The sequence below is a fragment of the Sesamum indicum genome, linkage group LG3 (assembly GCF_026168435.1).
Source record: "Sesamum indicum cultivar Baizhima isolate 11 linkage group LG3, ASM2616843v1, whole genome shotgun sequence".
Classification (NCBI taxonomy): domain Eukaryota; kingdom Viridiplantae; phylum Streptophyta; class Magnoliopsida; order Lamiales; family Pedaliaceae; genus Sesamum; species Sesamum indicum.
The window spans coordinates 25,621,385-25,642,145 of record NC_142659.1 but is presented as its reverse complement, the minus strand read 5'-3'; the positions used below and the strand labels follow the sequence as shown (position 1 = coordinate 25,642,145).

General features: G+C 35.8%; 3 protein-coding genes across 9 annotated transcripts; all 3 read left to right on the top strand.

Moving 5' to 3' along the window:
• The first annotated feature begins 18 nt into the window (after positions 1-18).
• Positions 19-5,094, top strand: LOC105158772 (auxin-induced protein PCNT115). Its single transcript, XM_011075633.3, has 5 exons — positions 19-334; positions 1,612-1,812; positions 2,820-2,992; positions 3,064-3,166; positions 4,530-5,094. Exons 1-5 carry the CDS (start codon positions 119-121, stop codon positions 4,881-4,883), a joined length of 1,047 nt encoding a protein of 348 aa, XP_011073935.1. The 5' UTR covers positions 19-118; the 3' UTR covers positions 4,884-5,094.
• Positions 5,095-6,287: 1,193 nt separating this feature from the next.
• LOC105158771 (auxin-induced protein PCNT115) lies at positions 6,288-12,437 on the top strand. Of its 3 annotated transcripts, XM_088878248.1 has the most exons (6): positions 6,288-6,532; positions 7,436-7,683; positions 8,991-9,191; positions 10,197-10,369; positions 10,444-10,546; positions 11,842-12,437. In XM_088878248.1, the coding sequence occupies exons 2-6, from the start codon at positions 7,546-7,548 to the stop codon at positions 12,193-12,195; spliced, it is 969 nt and encodes a 322-aa protein (XP_088734374.1). In that variant the 5' UTR covers positions 6,288-6,532; positions 7,436-7,545; the 3' UTR covers positions 12,196-12,437. The 3 variants fall into 3 exon arrangements, with proteins under 3 accessions (XP_088734374.1, XP_011073934.3, XP_011073932.3); XM_011075632.3 differs by lacking the exon at positions 6,288-6,532 and having other exon boundaries at positions 7,333-7,683; positions 10,444-10,568; positions 11,842-11,996; XM_011075630.3 differs by lacking the exon at positions 6,288-6,532 and having other exon boundaries at positions 7,334-7,683.
• Positions 12,438-14,334: 1,897 nt separating this feature from the next.
• On the top strand, positions 14,335-20,723 carry OXP1 (oxoprolinase 1). Of its 5 annotated transcripts, none has more exons than XM_020692856.2 (2): positions 14,335-14,784; positions 16,711-20,723. In XM_020692856.2, exon 2 carries the CDS (start codon positions 16,721-16,723, stop codon positions 20,519-20,521), a length of 3,801 nt encoding a protein of 1,266 aa, XP_020548515.1. In that variant the 5' UTR covers positions 14,335-14,784; positions 16,711-16,720; the 3' UTR covers positions 20,522-20,723. The 5 variants fall into 5 exon arrangements, with proteins under 5 accessions (XP_020548515.1, XP_020548518.1, XP_011073930.1 ...); XM_020692859.2 differs by having other exon boundaries at positions 16,636-20,723; XM_011075628.3 differs by lacking the exon at positions 14,335-14,784 and adding an exon at positions 14,800-14,988.
• The last annotated feature ends 38 nt before the right edge of the window (positions 20,724-20,761 follow it).

The following is a 20,761-nucleotide window of genomic DNA, read 5'->3' as shown; positions in this document are numbered from 1 at the left end:
GTTCATTTACGCGCAATGGCCGTCAAATACATACTCTCTCTCCTTTATCTCTCTCCACCACTTAATTGGCTTCCCCAGTTCTCTTTTCGTTCATCAGTTCAAAACCATTGCGCCTCAAATGGAAGTGAATGTGCCGAGAATCAAGTTGGGTTCGCAGGGCCTTGAGGTGTCGAAACAAGGCTTGGGGTGTTTGGGCATGTCAACCAGTTACGCCCCGCGAAAGCCGGAGCCCGAAATGATCGAACTCATTCACCACGCTATCAACTCCGGCGTCACATTTCTCGACACCTCAGACCTCTATGGTCCCCATACCAATGAGATTCTCATCGGCAAGGTTCGTTTTCCTGCCACTCTCCTTCGCTTCCAATTTAGGAACTGGAAATACTATACTGGATGTTTAGTGGTGAGGTTGAAGCTTTTGAATTTCATGTAGAAATTCTTCCTTTTGGATGGATAAATTATTTATCAAGTTTAATGTAGTATTTTGTATCCATAATTGAGAAGGGTTTGTCATGAATTCTAGTTGTAAAGATTGAATTCTAAAGTATCGAAGCGAAAGGGTCAGTTATATTGTCGCTAGAATGGAGTGAAGCTTATAATCCTGCTCTAATATACATATTGTAACTTTTGGTCTTACATATTAGCCTACTTACTTTGTTATGTTAGTTTGTTTAATGGTTCTACAATTTCATGACTAATTCATGGAGTATATTTGCTTCATTTGATATTAATTATAAGGGACCATATAAAACATGATAGACTATTATAATGCATTTGAGAGATAAGAGACCAGGAAGATGAAAAGTAAAGATGATGGACTAATGAAGAGATTTGATCTTCCTTTTCAAAATTTATCAGGTTGATATAATTTGCTCGAGATTACTGGTAAGGTATTTTCTATTTTAATTGACTTCCTGACGATTAATTCGTTATTCTGCCAGTGGGAGCGAGGTGGTCCTTTTGATAAATTTAACAACTATAAACTGAGTGGCAAATCATATTTCGTCGTATAAGAAACGAGGGAGTATTACAACTTGCACTTTACCATACCCATTCAGAGCTTATTAGTGGACGTGTTTCAAAAGCTTCATTTCTGCTCTCATGGCTCTCTTATGCGTATATTCACAATTTGAGTCTTCAACTCGGTTTTAATTTTTCGTTTTTCAGTATACTAAGCCTTATAGAATGCTGTACTAATTCATATTTGTTCTGTATTTAAATATTTTATATTCTTTATATTTAGGCTTTAATTTTATATTTTGGTTATTTTTCTAAATAATCAAAACTAGAAAAGCAAATAGCAAATGCAACTATGGTTTAATTAAATTTTTATAGCAATACTTATTATCTTTTCTTCAAAAAAGTATGAGTAAGCTGAAATACCAAACTCTGTTCTGTATTTAGAGTGGCAGTTTTGCTTACTGATTATCATTTTAGTTCTGTTTTACCTTATGAATATCCCTGTTTTGGAGTGTATTTACAATTTTTACTTAGTTTCTTTCTTAGCAAAGCATAATTTGCCTTAAAATATATGATTTCCCTCTCTAATGTACCTGTGGTTTGACTATGGTGAACTCGAACTCTGACTTACTAGTAGTTGTAACCGTGCAGGCTATGAAAGGAGGCATGAGAGAAAAAGTGCAAATAGCTACCAAGTTTGGGGTAATACTGAAGGATGGAAAGATGGAAGTACATGGCGAACCAGCATATGTGAGGGCTGCATGTGAGGGAAGCTTGAAGCGCCTTGATGTTGACTGCATTGATCTCTATTATGTTCATCGGATTGACACTCGTGTGCCCATTGAAGTCACGGTGAGTACTCTTCAATGGAAACGTTATTCTGGAACTGCATTCAGTGTTATGCTTGATTGCATATTCTGTGACTAGTTCTACTTGTAATTTTACTTTTCAAGCTGCTATATGTGCTTCTGATGAAGATTGTTTACTGCTGAAGATAGTTTTGCTTTCCTTGAAAAGTTCTGATCCAACTGATCAAAGTTTAGTTTTACTCGAAAGATGAACATCTTGCAATGTAGCAGACACCAAAATCACCAACAACTATAGATTTTATAGATCTTTGTTCTTTCCTGTGTATTTGGTGTCTATATATATGTATGATCTGAGGGAGAAAGATATGGAAACAAAGATCATGTGAATATCTCTGTATAAAAAACAATCTAAGTTCTCTTATAGCAACGACGGCTGAAATTTTGTAGAGAGAAATAAACCATTCTATGCAAAACTATATATAGACACAAGTTATTCTAATTATGAATTCTGTCTGAATTGCAGATCTGTTCACTAGAATAATGCTGCCGCTTTTGTAATTGTAATGCAAGGAGTGGTGTTTTCATTCCTTGCTTTCATCCTCTCATTTTCTGGAAACAAATATTATGCTTTCTGATGCCTGTGATACTTTATTATTTGTTATATATTAGGAACTGATTAACAAGACTAGCTGAACCTCAAATGTATTCGACAAAACATTAAGTGTGTGTTTGACAATTATGGCACCGTATTGTGGGACGCAACCTGGTTATTTCTTTTCCCACTGCTTTAGGATCTCAATGTTTGTTAGTGATTCCCACTTCTCAAACAAGTTCAGCTCTTTACATACTTTATCAACCTGTATGCTGTCTGGTCATGCATAAGGATAGTGTAGCACAATATTGAACTGTATCTATCAGTGAGTCAACTTGTAATTATATTTGGTGGTTCAAGTATGCAGTCATATTTGGTTTCTCATCTATTCTGTGCCCATTTTCTTGGCTCCTACTAGGGTTATTACTAATATCTTATATTGTCCCATGCTTGCCAAGATGGGAGAACTGAAGAAATTGGTTGAAGAAGGGAAAATAAAGTATGTTGGCCTCTCGGAGCCCTCTGTTTCAACACTCAGAAGGGCTCACGCTGTTCATCCTATAACTGCTATTCAGATTGAATGGTCATTGTGGGCAAGAGATGTGGAAGAAGAACTAATTCCTGCATGCAGGTAGGAAGCGTTCTCCAATTTATATGTTTCAGAAAACAGTAATATTCTGTGTTCTGCTTTTCATATTTCAGGGAACTTGGTATTGGGATCGTTCCATACAGTCCACTTGGTAAGGGTTTCCTTTCATCAGGTCCCAAGTTGATACAGAATTTGGAAGAGAGTGACTATCGTAAGGTTGGTACATATCAGCACTTTTGCAAGTCCACTCAGAAGACACTAATTCAATTTTTTTTTTGTGCATATAGAGTAACTCTTTTTCTTCATTTATTTTCTTACTCTCACTTGCACCAGTACCTACTAACTTCTTCAGTTTGTTCACCTTCATTTTTTTTTAAATTGTTGAGCTAAAATATTTTTGGGTCAGAAATTGGTTGAGGGTTAAGGCAACGGTAATTATATCTTTAAGATTGAAATTTGATAATTGTCACAAGTATTATCTTTTACTGTAGGGTGTCTGCACTCTTTGTCTTATTTTGGTCACTATTTTTTGGGCTCTCAATGGAGTGCCAAATAAGTCATTCTAGTCCTCCAGGCCCATATTTTAACTGATAATGTTCAAACTTCAAAATAGAAGGGTGGTTTCTGTATTTTGACTATGTAACAATGGCGTGAGTATAACTTCCCATTTTCCACTTTATAGAGATAAGGTTGTGACTTAGTCCATCTTATCATCAATTGATAAGATAGAGTTAAAAAAATATGAACGTATAAATTTATGCGAATCCATATATTAGTCCAATTAATGCGTTCTTTCACTTTTATGAGAGTATCTCCATATAAATCTAATTAGCTATTTTGAGAAGAACCACTAGTAGAACTCTGGAGGATCTATTTTGGATGTCAAAGAAACCACTAGTCATTTTTTCTTGATGGACGCAAAGATCAACATACTAGACCTGAAAAGGATGATAGATCCATTTGTCATACAAGAAAAACATAGCAATCCGTTCATAATTTAAGTTGTACAAAAGCTCTTATGAGGTTCGTAAGCCCTGCCTTTATTATAACTGTCTGATTTGAGTTAATTTTACCTACAGCTCTATTTACCATCATTTAGGTTTCATATGAAATCAGCTAAATTCAACTCTGAACTATATGTTGCACACTTTCCAATTAGTTAGCTGTTGGTCATCATGATTTCAGTTGGAGTTAGGATTGACATCATGATGGATAACACTACAACTTCGGTACTTCAAGATGACACGATACATGACATCTAGGTCATGCTGCACTGTCACTATTTCTTGATTGGCCATTTGATGTTCAGTTTCCAATTCTTGGCTGGTCATTTATTCATGTCTGTTCGATGTTATGCTGTACCAATGTTTATTGTTCAGTTTTTATGGACATAGTAAAGGTAGTCATGGTTCTCTTTCACATGGTCCAAATATCTTTGTTCCTTATGGTTCATGAGGCTCTGGTTCCAAAAGTATTTTTGCATGAAAGATTTTGTATGGATGAATGTTGTTACTTCAACCATGACGATACCAACACTGGTTTCATTTGTATGCTAATATGGCATGTCAATTTTTTGTAGGTTTTCCCAAGGTTCCAGCCTGAACATGTTGAAAATAACAAGGCGGTATATGAACGGATTAGCGGAATGGCTGCAAGAAAAGGCTGCACCCCATCTCAACTATCATTGGCTTGGGTTCATCACCAAGGAGATGATGTGTCCCCCATACCTGGTACCACCAAGGTTGAACACTTCAATGAAAATATTGGAGCTTTATCTGTGAAGTTAACACAAGAAGAGATGACTGAACTCGGTGATTTGGCTGCTGCTGTTAAGGGAGAGAGAAATGTTTTCATGAAAAGCACATGGAAATACGCAGACACGCCGCTGGTTTATGAGCCAAATCAGCCAATTCTATCTTATGAGCGTGTATGAGCTCTATCTGTGGTACGCATCAGAACACCTGCCCGAGTCTATATTGAAGGCTACATTACAATGGAGTAAATCCTGCAGTACTCAAGTAATAGACAATTTATACCTGCTCTGAACTACTAAATGTGTGTTTCTACTCCTATTCTCTATTATCAAAGGTGTGCTACTGATTGCTTAAAAAGTAACTGATGAAATTAGCATATGTTTAGTGGCATGGAGAAGCACTTCATCCTTGGAGCTCCAGCAATGTTAACGGAATTGATTGTTGTGCATTCATCTCATGAAGATGATGAATGTTCAGTGACTTGGGATGGCATCAATATTTTTTTGAAAACATTGTTTTGATGGTCCCAGAAGGTCAGTCTGCAGAGAACTCAGCTTAGATGTTCCCAAGTTTATAAAATATTTTAATATACTTATAAAAAACTAGCACCATCACATGCGATGCACTTATGATAAAGTTACTATTAAATAAAAGGGTAAGGTTCAGTGATTACGAGAAGAAAATAGGAACATGGATTTTTCACGCACTAATGAGTGAACGCCAGTGAAGAAATGAAATACAACACTTAAGGGATGACTAGGAGACACTAGTAATCGAAAATGAGGACATTCAACGGGTGATTTTAGGGTGTTTCCAAACCTTATTCTGCTTAACTAATCCAAAGCTCAATAAGATAGATGAGATGATCAATTCATTAGAGGTGCGTGAGACTAAGAGCATGAACGAGGAACCGTTCCTACCTTTCATGTCTTAAGAGATAAATATAACACTATCACAAATGTACCCATACAGATCATTGACAAGTATCACACACTCTCTTAACATGAGAATTTTAACTAGATTTTGAAAACACATATGGATGTTATACAATTTATCCAATTTTTTTGAATTATTAATTTATAAGCATCTCCTTCATTGGATTTTTATGGAAAAAAAATTATTAAATATATTTTAATTATTAATTAATTTAATTCGTACGGACAAAATGCATAAAATCCTCCTGTGTTTTACAAAGTTTGCAAAAAGCACCTTCCTGTTTTCAGAATAGGCTAAAAGCTCCCATGTGTTTTGTAAAACTCAGCTCAATCGCCCCCTCTCCGTTAAATCCAACTAACGGTGTTAATTTTTTAGAAAATAACCGTTATACCCTTACTTAATATATATTATTTCTTATTTTAGTGACCGTTGGATCTTTTTTTATCAAATATTGATCGTTAGATCTAATCAATTAATCTCATCCCTTAGATTTTAAAAAAATAAATTGTCTATATTCAACATATTATTTAATTTATATTATATATAAATAATTTAAATTTTTTAATAATATATTATTATTATATATTAAAAAAAATAACTAACTACCCCACCTAACTCCCCCTTTACCCCCCCCCCCCAAACCCCTTTACCCCGGCTTCCCCCCACCAAATCTCGTCGCCGGCGACGAGATTTCGATTAAATCATCATATCTCCATAAATTTTTTACCAAATTGAGTGAGGCCGGTCTCATTAGAATCGTCTTGAAGAAACGAGTCTGGTGGTGCTAGTTTGAGACCGAGATTCGATCGGACGAAGACGAATCGACGGAAAATATGTTCGGCAATCGTTGCTTGAGCCCACTCTCTATGATCGACGAAAACTCAAATTGAAGGTATGAAAATGTTCGTCTTGAAGAGAGAATTCTAATGGTACCATTGGGAGTCGGAAATTCTTCCGGACGGCGCCGGAAACTTGTTTCGAAGTTTCCAGCGAAAAAGGGCGAAATACCAAATTTTCTTTTTTTTTTTAATTTTTTAATTAATTTTAATTATATTAGTTAAAATATATTTTAGTTAATTAATAATATTTTAGATAATTATATAATTAAATATTTTGGCTAATTAATAGTAATTATAATAATAATTATTGTAATTAAATATATATTTTAATTAATTAAAAATAATAGTTAGATTTAATAATTAATAATTACAAAATTATTTGAATTTAAATATAATTTAATTTAATATTTCAATTTAAATTTAATATGTCAAAATTTAATTTATTTTTTAAGGTGAGAAATGACAAAAGAAATACACAAAACAAACAAAAAACCCCTTTCTGTGTTATATAGACCCATGGAGGGTATTTTGGTCCAAAAAATTATTAAATATCAACCTAAATCGAAGAAAAAGACCATCAAACGCAGCAGACGCGCGTCTTCTTCACTTCCCGTTAGTTGCTGACAGAATAGGGGTTTTTTGGTGACTAAAACAAAACAGGAGGGAGATTTTAGCCTATTCTGAAAACAGGGAGGTACTTTTTGCAAACTTTTTAAAACATAGAGGAGTTTTATGCATTTTGTCCTAATTCGTACGCAGCCCGTGGTATGCGCTAGCATCCTTTTATTTTATTTAATTTGTAAATAAGCACGTGCTAGTACAATATATATTTGGGTAAAGGAAGCACGTGTTGTTTGTTCATTTACGCGCAATGGCCATACAATACATGTCGAAACACAACTTTCTACTCTCTCCGCCACTTAACTGCCTTCCCCGTTTCTCTTTTCGTTCATCAGTTACAATTCAGTTCAAAATCATTGCGTCTCAAACGGGAGTGAATGTGCCGAGAATCAAGCTGGGTTCTCAGGGCCTTGAGGTGTCGAAACAAGGGTTGGGGTGTCTGGGCATGTCAACCAGCTACGCCCCGCGAAAGCCCGAGCCCGAAATGATCGAACTCATCCACCACGCTATCAACTCCGGCGTCACATTTCTCGACACCTCCGACGTCTATGGTCCTCATACCAATGAGATTCTCCTCGGAAAGGTTTGTTTTCCTGCTACTCTCCTTCGCTTCCTATTTAGCAACTAGAAATGCTTTTACTGAATGTTTAGTAGTGAGGTTGAAGCTTTTGAATTTGACTTAGAAAATCTTCCTTTTTCATGTATAGATTATTTATCAAGTTGAATGAGTATTATATATCCATAATTGAGAAGGGTTTTTCGTGAAGTTGTAAAGATTGAATTCTAAGCATCCAAGCGAAAGGGTCAGTTATTTTGTCACGAGAACGGAGTGAAGCTTATAATCCTGCACTAATATACATATTGTAACTTTTGGTTTTACATATTAGCCTATTTACTATGTTATGTTAGTTTGTTTAATTGTTGCTACAATTTCATGACGAATTCATTGAGTATATATGCTTAATTTGATATTAATTGTAAGGGAACATATAAAAGATGGTGGACTATTATAATGCATTGAGAGGTAAGAGAACAATAAGATGGAAAGTAAAGATGATGGACTAATGAAGAGATTTGACCTTCCTTTTCAAATTTATCAGGTTGATATAATTTGCTCGAGATTACTGGTAATGTATTTTCTATTTTAATCACCTGATAAATTTGCTCGAGATTACTGGTAATGTATTTTCTATTTTAATTGACTTCCTCACGATTAATTCATTAATCTGCCAGTGGGAGTGAGGTGGTTCTTTTTGATAAATTAACAAATATAATTAAGTGGCTAATCATAGTCGTCGTATAAGAAACGAGGGAGTATTACAACTTGCACTTTACCATACCCATTCACAGCTTATTAGTGGACGTGTTTCAAAGCTTCATTTCAGCTCACATGGCTCTCTTATGCGTACATTCACAATTTGAGTCTTCAACTCGGTTTTAATTTTTCGTTTTTCAGTATACTAAGCCTTATAAAATGCTGTACTAATTCATATTTGTTCTGTATTTCAATATTTTATATTCTTTATATTTATGCTTTTACTGTATATTTTGGTTATTTTTCTAAATAATCAAAACTAAAAAAATAGCAAATAGCAAATGCAACTATGGTTTAGTTAAATTTTTATAGCAATATCTTCAAAAAAGTATCAGTAAACTGAAATACCAAACTCTGTTCCGTATTTGGAGTGGCAGTTTTGCTTACTGATTGTCATTTTAGTTCAGTTTTACCTGATGAATGTTCCTGTTTTAGAGTGTATTTACAGCTTTTACTTAGTTTCTTTCTTAGCAAAGCATAATTTGCCTTAAAATATATGATTTCCTCTCTAATGTACTTGTGGTTTGACTATGTGAACTCAAACTCTGACTTACTAGTAGTTGTAACCAGTGCAGGCTATGAAAGGAGGCATGAGAGAAAAAGTGCAAATAGCTACCAAGTTTGGGGTAATACTGAAGGATGGAAAGATGGAAGTACATGGCGAACTGGCATATGTGAGGACTGCATGTGAGGCAAGCTTGAAGCGCCTTGATGTTGACTGCATTGATCTCTATTATGCTCATCGGATTGACACTCGTGTACCCATTGAAGTCACGGTGAGTACTCTTCAACAGAAACGTTATTCTGGAACTGCATTCAGTGTTATGCTTGATTGTATATTCTGTGACTAAGGTGTACTTGTAATTTTAGTCTACAAGCTGCTGTATGTGCTTCTGATTAAGATTGTTTACTTCTGAAGATAGTTTTGCATTTTCCTTGTCTTTTTTCTTTGAAAAGTTATGATCCGACTGATCAAAGTTTAGTTTTACTTGAAAGATGAAGATCTCGCAATGTAGCAGACACCAAAATCACCAACAACTGTAGATTTTATGGATCTTTGTTCTTTCCTGTGTATATGGTGTCTATATATATGTATGATGTGGGGAAGAAAGATACAAAAACAGAGATCGAGAGCATATTTCTGTATAAATAACAATCTAAGTTTTCTTATTGCAACCGCGGCTGAAAATTTTGTAGAGAGAGTAAACCATTTCTATGGAAATATAGTTTAATTAGACCCAAGTTATTCTAATTATGAGTTCTGTCTGAATTGCAGCTCTGTTCACAAGAATAATGCTGCCATTTTTGTGATTGTGTAATGCAAGGAGTGGTGTTTTCATTACTTGGTTTCATCCTCTGATTTTCTGGAAACAAATATTATGCTTTCTGATGCCTGTGATACTTTATCATTTGTGTTATATATAGGAACTGATTAACAAGACTAGCTGACCTCAAATGTATTTGGAAAAACATTCAGTTTGTGATTGACAAGTACAGTATCAGATTGTGGGACATGAACCTGGTTGTTTCTTTTCCCACTGCTCTATGATCTCAATTTTTGTTAGTGGTTCCCACTTCTCAAACAAGTTCAGCTCTATACATACAACTCATGCATAAGGATAGTGTAGTACAGAATGGAACTGTATCTATCAGTGAGACAACTTGTAAATATATTTGGTGGTTCAAGTATGTAGTCATATTTGGTTTCTCTATTCCGTGCCCATTCTCTTGGTTTCTATTGGGGTTATTACTATATCTTATATTGTCTCATCCTTGCCAAGATGGGAGAACTAAAGAAATTGGTTGAAGAAGGGAAAATAAAGTATGTTGGCCTCTCGGAGCCCTCTGTTTCAACACTCAAAAGGGCTCACACTGTTCATCCTATAGCTGCTATTCAGATCGAATGGTCATTGTGGGCAAGAGATGTGGAAGAAGAACTAATTCCTACATGCAGGTAGGAAGCTTTCTCCAATTTATATGTTTTGAGAAAATAGTAATATTCTGTGTTTGCTTTTCATATGATTTCAGGGAACTTGGTATTGGGATCGTTCCATACACTCCACTTGGTAAGGGTTTCCTTTCATCAGGTCCCAAGTTGGTACAGAATCTGGTAGAGGGTGACAGTCGTAAGGTTGGTGCATATCAGCACTTTTGTAAGTCCACTCAGAAGACAAGAATTCAATTTTTGTGCATATTAAGTAACTCTTTTTCTTCATTTATTTGCTTAATCTCACTTGCGCCGGTGCCTATTCCTAACTTCTTCAGTTTGTTCACCTTCAATTTTTTTAAGTTGCCGAGCTAAAATATTTTTGCGTCAGAAATTGGTTGAGGGTTAAGGCAAAGGTAATTATATCTTTAAGATTGTCATTTGATACTTGTCGCAAGTATTATCTTTTATTGTAGGGTGTCTTCACTCTTTGTATCATTTTGGTCACTATTTTTTGGCTCTCAATGGAGTGCCAAATAAGTCATTCTAGTCTTCCAGGCCCTGATTTTGACTGATAGGATGTATCAGTGTAAATGTTCAAACTTCACAAGAAGGGTGGTTTCTGTATTTTGACTATGTAACAGGGGAGTCAGTATAACTTGCAATTTTCCACTTTATAGAGATAAGGCTGTGACTTCTCATCAATTGATAAGATAGACAGAGTTAAAAGAATATGAAGGTGTAAATTTATGCGACTCCAATATTAATGACCGATTAATGCAGTCTTTCGCTTTAAAGAGAGTTTCTCCTTATAAATCTAATTAGCTATTCTGAGAAGAACCACTAGTAGAACTCTGGAGGATCTGTTGTGGATGTCAAAGAAACCACTAGTCATTTTTTCTTGATGGACACAAAGATCTCAACATACCATACCTGAAAAGGATGATAGATCTATTTGTCATACAAGAAATGCATAGCAAATCGAATCATAATTTAAGTTGTACGAAAGCTCTTATTAGGTTGGTATTAGGCTCCCTTTATTATAACTGTCTGATTTGAGTTAGTTCCCTGCAACTCTCAGCTATATGAAATCAGTTCACTGCAACTCTCAGCTATATGTTGTACACTTTCCAATTATTTAGTTGATGGTCATCATGATCTCAATTGGAGTTAGGATTGACATCTAGGTGATGCTGCACTATCTGGTGTTTCTTGATTGGCCATTTGATGTTCAGGTCCAATTCTTGACTGGTCATTAATTCATGTGTGTTCGATGTTATGCTGTAACAAAGTTACTTGTTCAAGTTTTCATGGACATGGTAAAGGCAGGGGCCCCTTCAGATGGTCCAAATATCTTTGTTCCTTATGGTTCATGAGGCTGTTGTTCCAAGAGTATTTTGCATGAACGATTTTGTATGGACGAATGTTGTTACTTAACCAAGATGATACCAACACTGGTTTCATTTGTATGCTAATAAAGTATGTCAAAATTTTTGTAGGTTTTCCCAAGGTTCCAGCCTGAAAATTTTGAAAGTAACAAGGTGGTATATGAACGAATTAGTGAAATGGCTGCAAGGAAAGGGTGCACCCCATCTCAACTATCATTGGCTTGGGTTCATCACCAAGGAGATGATGTGTCCCCCATACCTGGTACCACCAAGGTTGAACATTTCAATGAAAATATTGGAGCTTTATCTGTGAAGTTAACACAAGAAGAGATGACTGAACTCAGTGATTTGGCTGATGCGGTTAAGGGAGAGAGAAATGTTTTCATGAAAAGCACATGGAAATATGCAGACACACCGCTGGTTTATGAGCCAAATCAGGCAAGTCTATCTTATGAGCGCGTATGAGCTCTACAACACCTGGCCGACTCTATCTTGAAGGCTACAATGCAATGCAACAAATCCGGCAGTTCTCAAGTAATAGACAATTTATACCTATTCTGTACTACTATAAATATGTGTTTACACTCCTATTCTCTATTGTCAAAGGTGTATCTACTGATTACTTGAAAAGTAACAAATGAAATAAGCATATATTTACCGGCATGGAGAAGCACTTCATCCTTGGAGCTCCAGCAATATTAACAAAATTGATTGTTGTGCATTCATCTCATGAAGATGATCAGTGTCCAGTGACTTGGGATGGCATCAAAGTGTTTTTTTTTTTAATACCTTCATTATTTTGATGGTCCCAAAAGTTCATTCTGCAGAGCACTCAACTTAATAGAGTCTTATTGTTTATTGTCGAATGAACCAAGTACTTGAGAATCATCTGTTGCAATAGTGTAGTTGGAGGAAATTCGTAAAATCGAATGTTTGAAAAATCCATTAACAAGATAATCAAAACAAGATATGGATTTATAAAGACTTAATTTTATTTTGAAAGCAAATTGGGGTTGACCAATGAACAATGGTGGTACTATTTCTACTTTCCTTAAAAATTATAGCACCTAAAATGCTCCCAATGAAAAAATTTTAGAACCAAAACTGCTACTATCTCAAAAAGTAAAGTACTGAAGGTGAAAGTAAGTTATCAAAAGTGCAAATCTCTGAAAAGTACAGTACAAAAATCTTATTAACTCTGTTTTATAATATAAAAAGAGCATAATAACAAGATATATTATGAAACAAGAATAGATGACACGAAATAGACTCCTAAGAATAAAACCAAGAATGAAATTTAAATTATGAAATCAAAAGTAACAACACAAAGGTAAAATATAATATTTTGTATACGAAAATGTGAAAGTATGAAATTAAATAAGTATGTAAATAGTATCATGAAAAAAAAATTAAAATGCACTTCAAATAATTTATGGTAAAATATGATTAACATATATGGGATCTCACAATATAAGAACTGATTCTTCGGATATATTTTATTAAATCCAAAACAATTATTAACATCATTAAAAATTAATAATTTTAAATATAAAAAATTCAAAATATAATATGGAGTAATAAAATAACATCGAACATAAAAAAAAATGCAAACAAAAAGTAATCAATTCCTATTAAATCAATGTTACGTATCAAAAATCCAAAATAAGGATTTAAGCTTTTAACTAAATATTTTTGTGATAACACCGGATAGTCTTTTATAGTTTAGTATTTTTCCTTCTGAATTAATGATTTTAATTAAAATCATGTATAATAATAAGTGAACAAAACATACAAATGTTTAATTTTAAAGATTAATTTTCTATTTAATAGTAATTTTTTTATACGCGTGATAGTTGCTAGTTTTTGAAAAGTATATTAAAATATTTTATAAACTTAAGAAGATCTTTTCATACTTTAGGACGTAAAAAGCACTCCAAAATAGAGATTTAATAAAGTTTTGGACAAATAAATTGAACAAAAACCTGAACTTTTATTAAAAAAGTATTAAAATTTTTCTTTCTCTCTTGGATGAGATAAATGTTTAGCCTCCCATTAATAAGACTATACTATTTGGAGAAATCATATACACGGTAAAACTAAACGCTCAGAATTTTTTATGACTATTATTTTGATGAGTTGGGAAAATATTTCGATGATCTCCATGTACTAGCTCTCTATTTAATTTGATGAGTTGGGAAAATATGTCTGTTTTTGTATAATAAATAGATTATTCGTCAGTTAAAATTCACTAAATTTGTTGATATTAAAATATGAATAAATTTTAATATTTACACTCAATTGGCTTATTGCAGGTCAAATAAATCTTTTGTAATTGAACTATCCTTATAATAACGAAGTTATATCTCCTCACATCTATTAAGGTGTGAATGTATAAAAATAATTTAATAATAAAAATATTTATTTGACATGTAATAAGTTAATCGATGGTAAATATGAACTTTTATTTAATTTTTTATTAATAATATCAAATTTCATAAAATTTAACTATTAATATTCATTAGATAGTAAGTATCAAGTTAATTATGCGAGACGAAAGGAAGTTTAAAAAGAAGCACGAAGGTTAGACAAAGACAGCATCACTGATTGGATAGAGGGAGAGACTGGAATGGTCCGGCAAAGTCTTGTTTTAATCAGACATCAACAATTCAACATAGACCACAACAAGACGGAAAGATACAGAGGAATAAGACAGACAGCTCGTGGCCTTGTGGTGCCAATTGATGATAGCCTTTAATCACCGAAAAAGCTCTCGGCGGAACTCCCCCGGCCCGGAAGTGATTTCCTTTTGTTTCAATGGCAGCTGATAAAAACAAAATTTAGAAGTATTATATTAATTTTTTATATTATAAAAAAATATTTATAATTATGACAAAGTTGTGGGAGTGATGGTAATTATTCTTATAATAATTACGTGGAGAATCAAAACCTTTCTGGATCTCTCAAGAGTCGAGACACTCCCGCCTCAGTTGACAACCCAATTGCGGGCCCTCGCTATCATTCCCAATCTCCTTTTCCATTTTCATATATTTTCAGGTACCCTAACACTCAATTTTCTTCTTTAATTCAGTCCTTGATAATGGGATATCAATTAGTTTGTATATAGTCCTCACCGGATAGAAGATTTTGGCTGTGGAACTGCTGTTAGAGTTTTCATGTTTTTCCCATCATATGTTTTGGGTCGAAAGTCGTCATACTCGGTATTATCTGTATAAATTGGATGGCTACTTCGTGCTCTGTGTATGTTTGTTTCTCTCTATGCTGATACGCTTGAAATAGAATCGACCAAAAAATTTCGTGGCGTTGAGTAGAACTTCGGCTTATGTTATTGAGAATTCATGGCCCTTTTACTCAATTTTATGGTACATGGATTTTGTATGTTCAAATGGTAGAGTGATGCCCTCAAATACTTCTGTAGTTTCTATGCTGTGCCTATTCGGACCTTGTTCTTCGTCTTCATTTTACATTAGGTATCGGGATTGGAGTGGGATGGGGAGGCTCGGTTGTTTACTTACTTTTGGCGCTGAATATTGTATTAATACTATACAGTATTCAATTGACCACATTTTGTCAACATACAGTTATTGGCAATAATTGTAGGAGAGCTTCATTGAACTTTCCCAGGAACTAAGAACGTATTACACTTTTGCATGTTCTTTCCTTTTACCATTATTATATATGAAAGGCCCATTTAATAAATCCCAGATGAAACTTCTGAAACGTTTCCATAAGGGTTGTTCATTTGTTTTATAAGCAGAACTATTCAGTCAATTCCATAGCAATTGAGGCTTAATAATTTTAAGTGTGGTGCTAAAATTTTATGCCTGTGCACTCAGCTTCTTCTCTTCGCAGGTATGCATTTATTCACATATCATTATTTCTACTCATTTACATGTTGTTTAGGAGTCCTTTGGACTTCGGGCGTGTGATCTCTGCATTTATTTGAGGGCATCACTCTGTAAGTGAGGTAGGTAGCTGTTGTGACCTCTGCAACCATAAACACAGAACAGAAAGTGGTTCGAGAGAATAGTGAAAGATGAATTGAACCATTAAGAAGGAAAAAGAAAAAAAAATTGAACAATTAAGAAGGACAAAGAAAAAATTTAACAATTAAGAAGGAAATAAACAGTGTAGAAAAGAAAGAGGGAAAGGATGGGAAAAAAGAGGAGAAAACAAACGAAGAAAAATTAGCATAATGGCTCTGTAAAGAAAACATTGGCAAGGGGGAAAAAGAGAATAAGGTGGAGAAATAAAGTTGAATTTACATGGAGCTACTTCACATGAATTCAGACCAATAAAACTATGCAAGATATCATAAAAAAAATTGTGATTTGGATTTTCAGGGATTTGAAACTCAGTCATGCTTATTAGCTTTGATGTGAGGTTTAGTACTAGCTTAATTCGCTTAAAGGTTTTTATGTAAATTTTTATGACATTTTTACTGGATTAGGTTTATAAATAGGAGGTGAAGAATTCAATGGTACAAACTAAGAATGGCTTTGGGGCTTATAGGGCTCAAATGATACAGAGATCATGTGTAGGTGTTCTGGTACTTAACTAGCACCACTAGAGCTGGAAATGTTTTATAAGCTAGACTTAGCTAGGTATAATGTTTCTTTCATTGTCAATCTTGTGGCTTTGCCATAGTTTTGACATCTAAATCATTTCTTCTATAGTTCCAGAGTGCCTATATGTGTAGTTTATCCTGTGTTGTATGGAGATTCAAGGACTTTTCATGTTATGTTATTTTGCTTTTTGATAATCTATAATTCCCTAATCCCTAGACATGCAGACAAACATCCATGTGCAGCATCATATACGCTTGAGAATTTGATTCTTAGTTGTAGTGTATATTCTCTCCCTTTATTTCTCTTTTACATTTGACAGGCTGCTATACCTGAAAGTCATCCTGGGATAGACCAACAAGCTTGCTTAAATCTTTTGTATACTATTATTTCTCAGGTGATAACTAATGGGGAGTGTCGATGGAGGGAAGCTCAGATTTTGCATTGATAGAGGGGGCACATTCACTGATGTGTATGCCGAAATTCCTGGTAGATCTGAAGGGCGAGTAATGAAGCTGCTGTCTGTAGACCCAGCTAACTATGATGATGCCCCAGTAGAAGGAATTAGAAGGATTCTAGAAGAATTTACTGGACAAAAGATTCCTCGAAGTTCAAAGGTCCCCACGGATAAGATTGAATGGGTAAGGATGGGAACAACAGTGGCAACAAATGCATTGTTAGAAAGGAAAGGGGAAAAAATTGCACTCTGTGTGACCCAAGGCTTCAAGGATTTGCTGCAGATTGGTAACCAGGCCCGCCCAAATATCTTTGACCTCACTGTATCAAAACCATCAAATCTTTATGAAGAGGTTGTGGAAATTGATGAGAGAGTTGAGCTTGTTCTTGCCAAGGACGTAAAGGTAGATTCTTCTGCATCAATAGTTCAGGGTATTTCAGGTGAGCTTGTCAGGGTTGTGAAGCCACTTAATGAGGAAGCTTTAAAACCTTTGCTCAAGGGTCTACTGGAAAAAGGCATTACCTGCTTAGCGGTAGTTTTACTACATTCATACACTTACCCACACCATGAGATATCAGTTGAAAAGTTGGCAATGAGTTTGGGATTTAAACACGTGTCTTTGTCGTCTGCTTTGACTCCCATGGTTCGAGCTGTCCCTCGGGGTTTCACCGCATGCGTGGACGCCTACCTGACTCCAGTTATTAAAGAGTATTTAAAAGGATTTATATCTAAGTTTGATGAGGGTCTATCTAAACTGAATGTTTTGTTTATGCAATCAGATGGTGGATTGGCCCCAGAAAGTAGATTTTCTGGTCATAAAGCTGTTTTATCTGGTCCTGCAGGTGGAGTTGTTGGATACTCACAGACACTCTTTGGGCTTGAGACAGAAAAGCCCCTTATTGGCTTTGACATGGGTGGTACATCTACTGATGTGAGCCGTTATGCTGGCAGTTATGAACATGTTATAGAAACCCAAATTTCTGGAGCAATAATTCAAGCACCTCAGCTTGAGATTAACACAGTAGCTGCTGGCGGTGGATCAAAACTAAAATTCCAATTTGGAGCTTTCAGGGTGGGTCCAGAATCAGTTGGTGCCCATCCAGGACCTGTTTGTTATCGTAAGGGAGGGGAACTGGCTGTTACCGATGCAAATCTTATCCTAGGATATGTCATTCCTGATTATTTCCCGTCAATCTTTGGCCCAAGTGAAGATCAGCCATTAGATATCAATGCAACTAGAGTTGAGTTTGAGAAACTTGCAAAACAAATCAATTTCTACAGAAAGAATCAGGATCCAGCAGCAAAGGATATGACGGTGGAGGAAATTGCTCAGGGATTTGTTAATGTTGCAAATGAGACCATGTGCCGCCCTATTCGACAATTGACTGAGATGAAAGGTCACGAGACAAAGAATCATGCTCTTGCTTGCTTTGGAGGTGCTGGACCCCAACATGCCTGTGCTATTGCCAGATCCTTGGGCATGAAAGAGGTACTAATTCACAAGTTTTGTGGGATTTTAAGTGCATATGGGATGGGAATGGCAGATGTTGTGGAGGAAGAACAGGAACCATATTCTGCTGTTTATGGTCCTGAATCTGTGTTGGAGGCCTCTAACAGAGAAGCAACTCTATTGAAACGTGTAAAAAAGAAGCTGCTAGTGCAAGGTTTTAAAGAGGAAAATATTACAACTGAAACATATCTAAATCTAAGATATGAGGGAACAGACACTGCAATTATGGTAAAGTGCCCTATAAATGAAAATGGATCTAGAGGAGATTACGCTGTTGAGTTTGTTAACTTATTTCAACAGGAATATGGATTTAAACTCCAAAACAGGAATATCCTGATATGTGATGTGAGAGTTCGTGGTATTGGAGTCACTAACATACTTAAGCCCCAAGCTCTAGAGCCTGGTTCAGGGACACCAAAAATTGAAGGTCGATATAAGGTTTATTTTGGGAATGGCTGGCACGATACACCTCTGTTCAGGCTGGAAAATTTGGTATATGGTCATGTCATCTGTGGTCCTGCTGTAATCATGAATGGTAATAGTACTGTCATAGTAGAACCTAGCTGTAAGGCTATTATTACAAAATATGGCAACATAAAGATTGAGATAGAGTCAATCCATAATGTAGTGCAAGTAGCAAAAGAAGTTGCAGATGTTGTGCAACTCTCGATATTCAATCATAGATTTATGGGGATAGCTGAACAGATGGGACGCACCCTACAGCGAACTTCAATATCAACAAATATTAAAGAAAGATTGGATTTCTCTTGTGCTCTTTTTGGTCCTGATGGTGGTCTAGTTGCAAATGCTCCTCATGTTCCTGTGCATTTAGGGGCTATGTCCAGCACAGTCAGGTGGCAACTGAATTACTGGGGTGACAATTTGAATGAAGGCGATGTTCTTGTTACAAATCATCCTTGTGCTGGAGGCAGCCATCTGCCAGATATAACTGTTGTTACTCCTGTTTTTGATAAGGGGAAACTGGTATTCTTTGTTGCAAGTAGAGGGCATCATGCAGAGATTGGAGGAATTACTCCTGGAAGCATGCCGCCATTCTCGAAGTCCATATGGGAGGAAGGAGCCGCAATCAAAGCATTCAAGCTTGTGGAAAAGGGGGACTTTCAAGAAGAAGGTATCAGCCAACTTCTCCTATTTCCATCTGCTGATGAATCAGCTCATAAGATCCCTGGGACACGCAGGCTTCAAGATAATTTATCAGATCTGCATGCACAAATAGCTGCAAACCAAAGAGGGATTTCACTTATTAAGGAGCTTATTGAGCAATATGGTCTGGAAACTGTTCAGTCATACATGAAACATGTCCAGGTTAATGCTGAAGGTGCAGTGAGAGAAATGCTCAAGTCTGTTGCTGCTAAAGTTTCCTCTGAGTCTGCTAAAGTTGAAGGAGATTCGGTGATCATTGAAGAAGAAGATTCCATGGATGATGGGTCCATCATACATTTGAAACTCACAATTGATGGGCAGTCAGGAGAAGCACTTTTTGATTTTTCTGGGACAAGCCCAGAAGTTTATGGGAATTGGAATTCCCCTGAGGCAGTTACAGCTGCTGCTGTCATTTACTGTCTGCGCTGTTTGGTGAATGTTGATATTCCTCTTAATCAGGGATGCTTGGCTCCTGTAAAGATATATATTCCTCCAGGTTGTTTTCTCTCTCCAAGTGATAAGGCTGCGGTGGTTGGTGGTAATGTTTTAACATCACAAAGGATAACTGATGTTGTTCTTACAGCCTTTCAAGCTTGTGCTTGTTCACAGGGTTGCATGAATAATTTAACCTTTGGGGATGATACTTTTGGCTACTATGAGACAATTGGAGGTGGAAGTGGTGCTGGCCCCAGCTGGACTGGTACTAGTGGGGTGCAGTGCCACATGACTAATACTCGTATGACTGATCCTGAGATATTTGAGCAGAGATATCCAGTTCTATTACATAGATTTGGATTAAGGGAGAACAGTGGCGGTGCTGGAGTTCATAGAGGAGGTGATGGAATTGTTAGGGAAATAGAATTCAGACGCCCTGTTGTTGTTAGTATTCTATCGGAAAGGCGTGTACTTGCCCCAAGAGGGCTAAAGGGCGGAAAAGATGGAGCTAGAGGAGCTAATTACCTTATTACTAAGGACAAACGCAAGGTATATCTCGGAGGGAAAAACACAGTTGAGGTGCAAGCTGGGGAAATTCTTCAGATTTTAACTCCAGGTGGCGGTGGATGGGGTTCCTTATGAACAACACATGCTATCTGTTTTCTGTAAGCGGTTTGCATATCTTTCTTGTCTTGCATCAGTATTACTAATGTCTTCCCTACAGGGTGTGCTATGTATGAAGTCCGTGAGCTCCCTTAGGGACATGGATGAATAATAAAACTGACATTCTGTCTGTATTCTTTCAGTGGGTATATGCATTAATATGATGTTAATTCTGTTCTCAGCTTATAGCTTTTGAAGTTTGCTTCTTTCTCTGTCTTT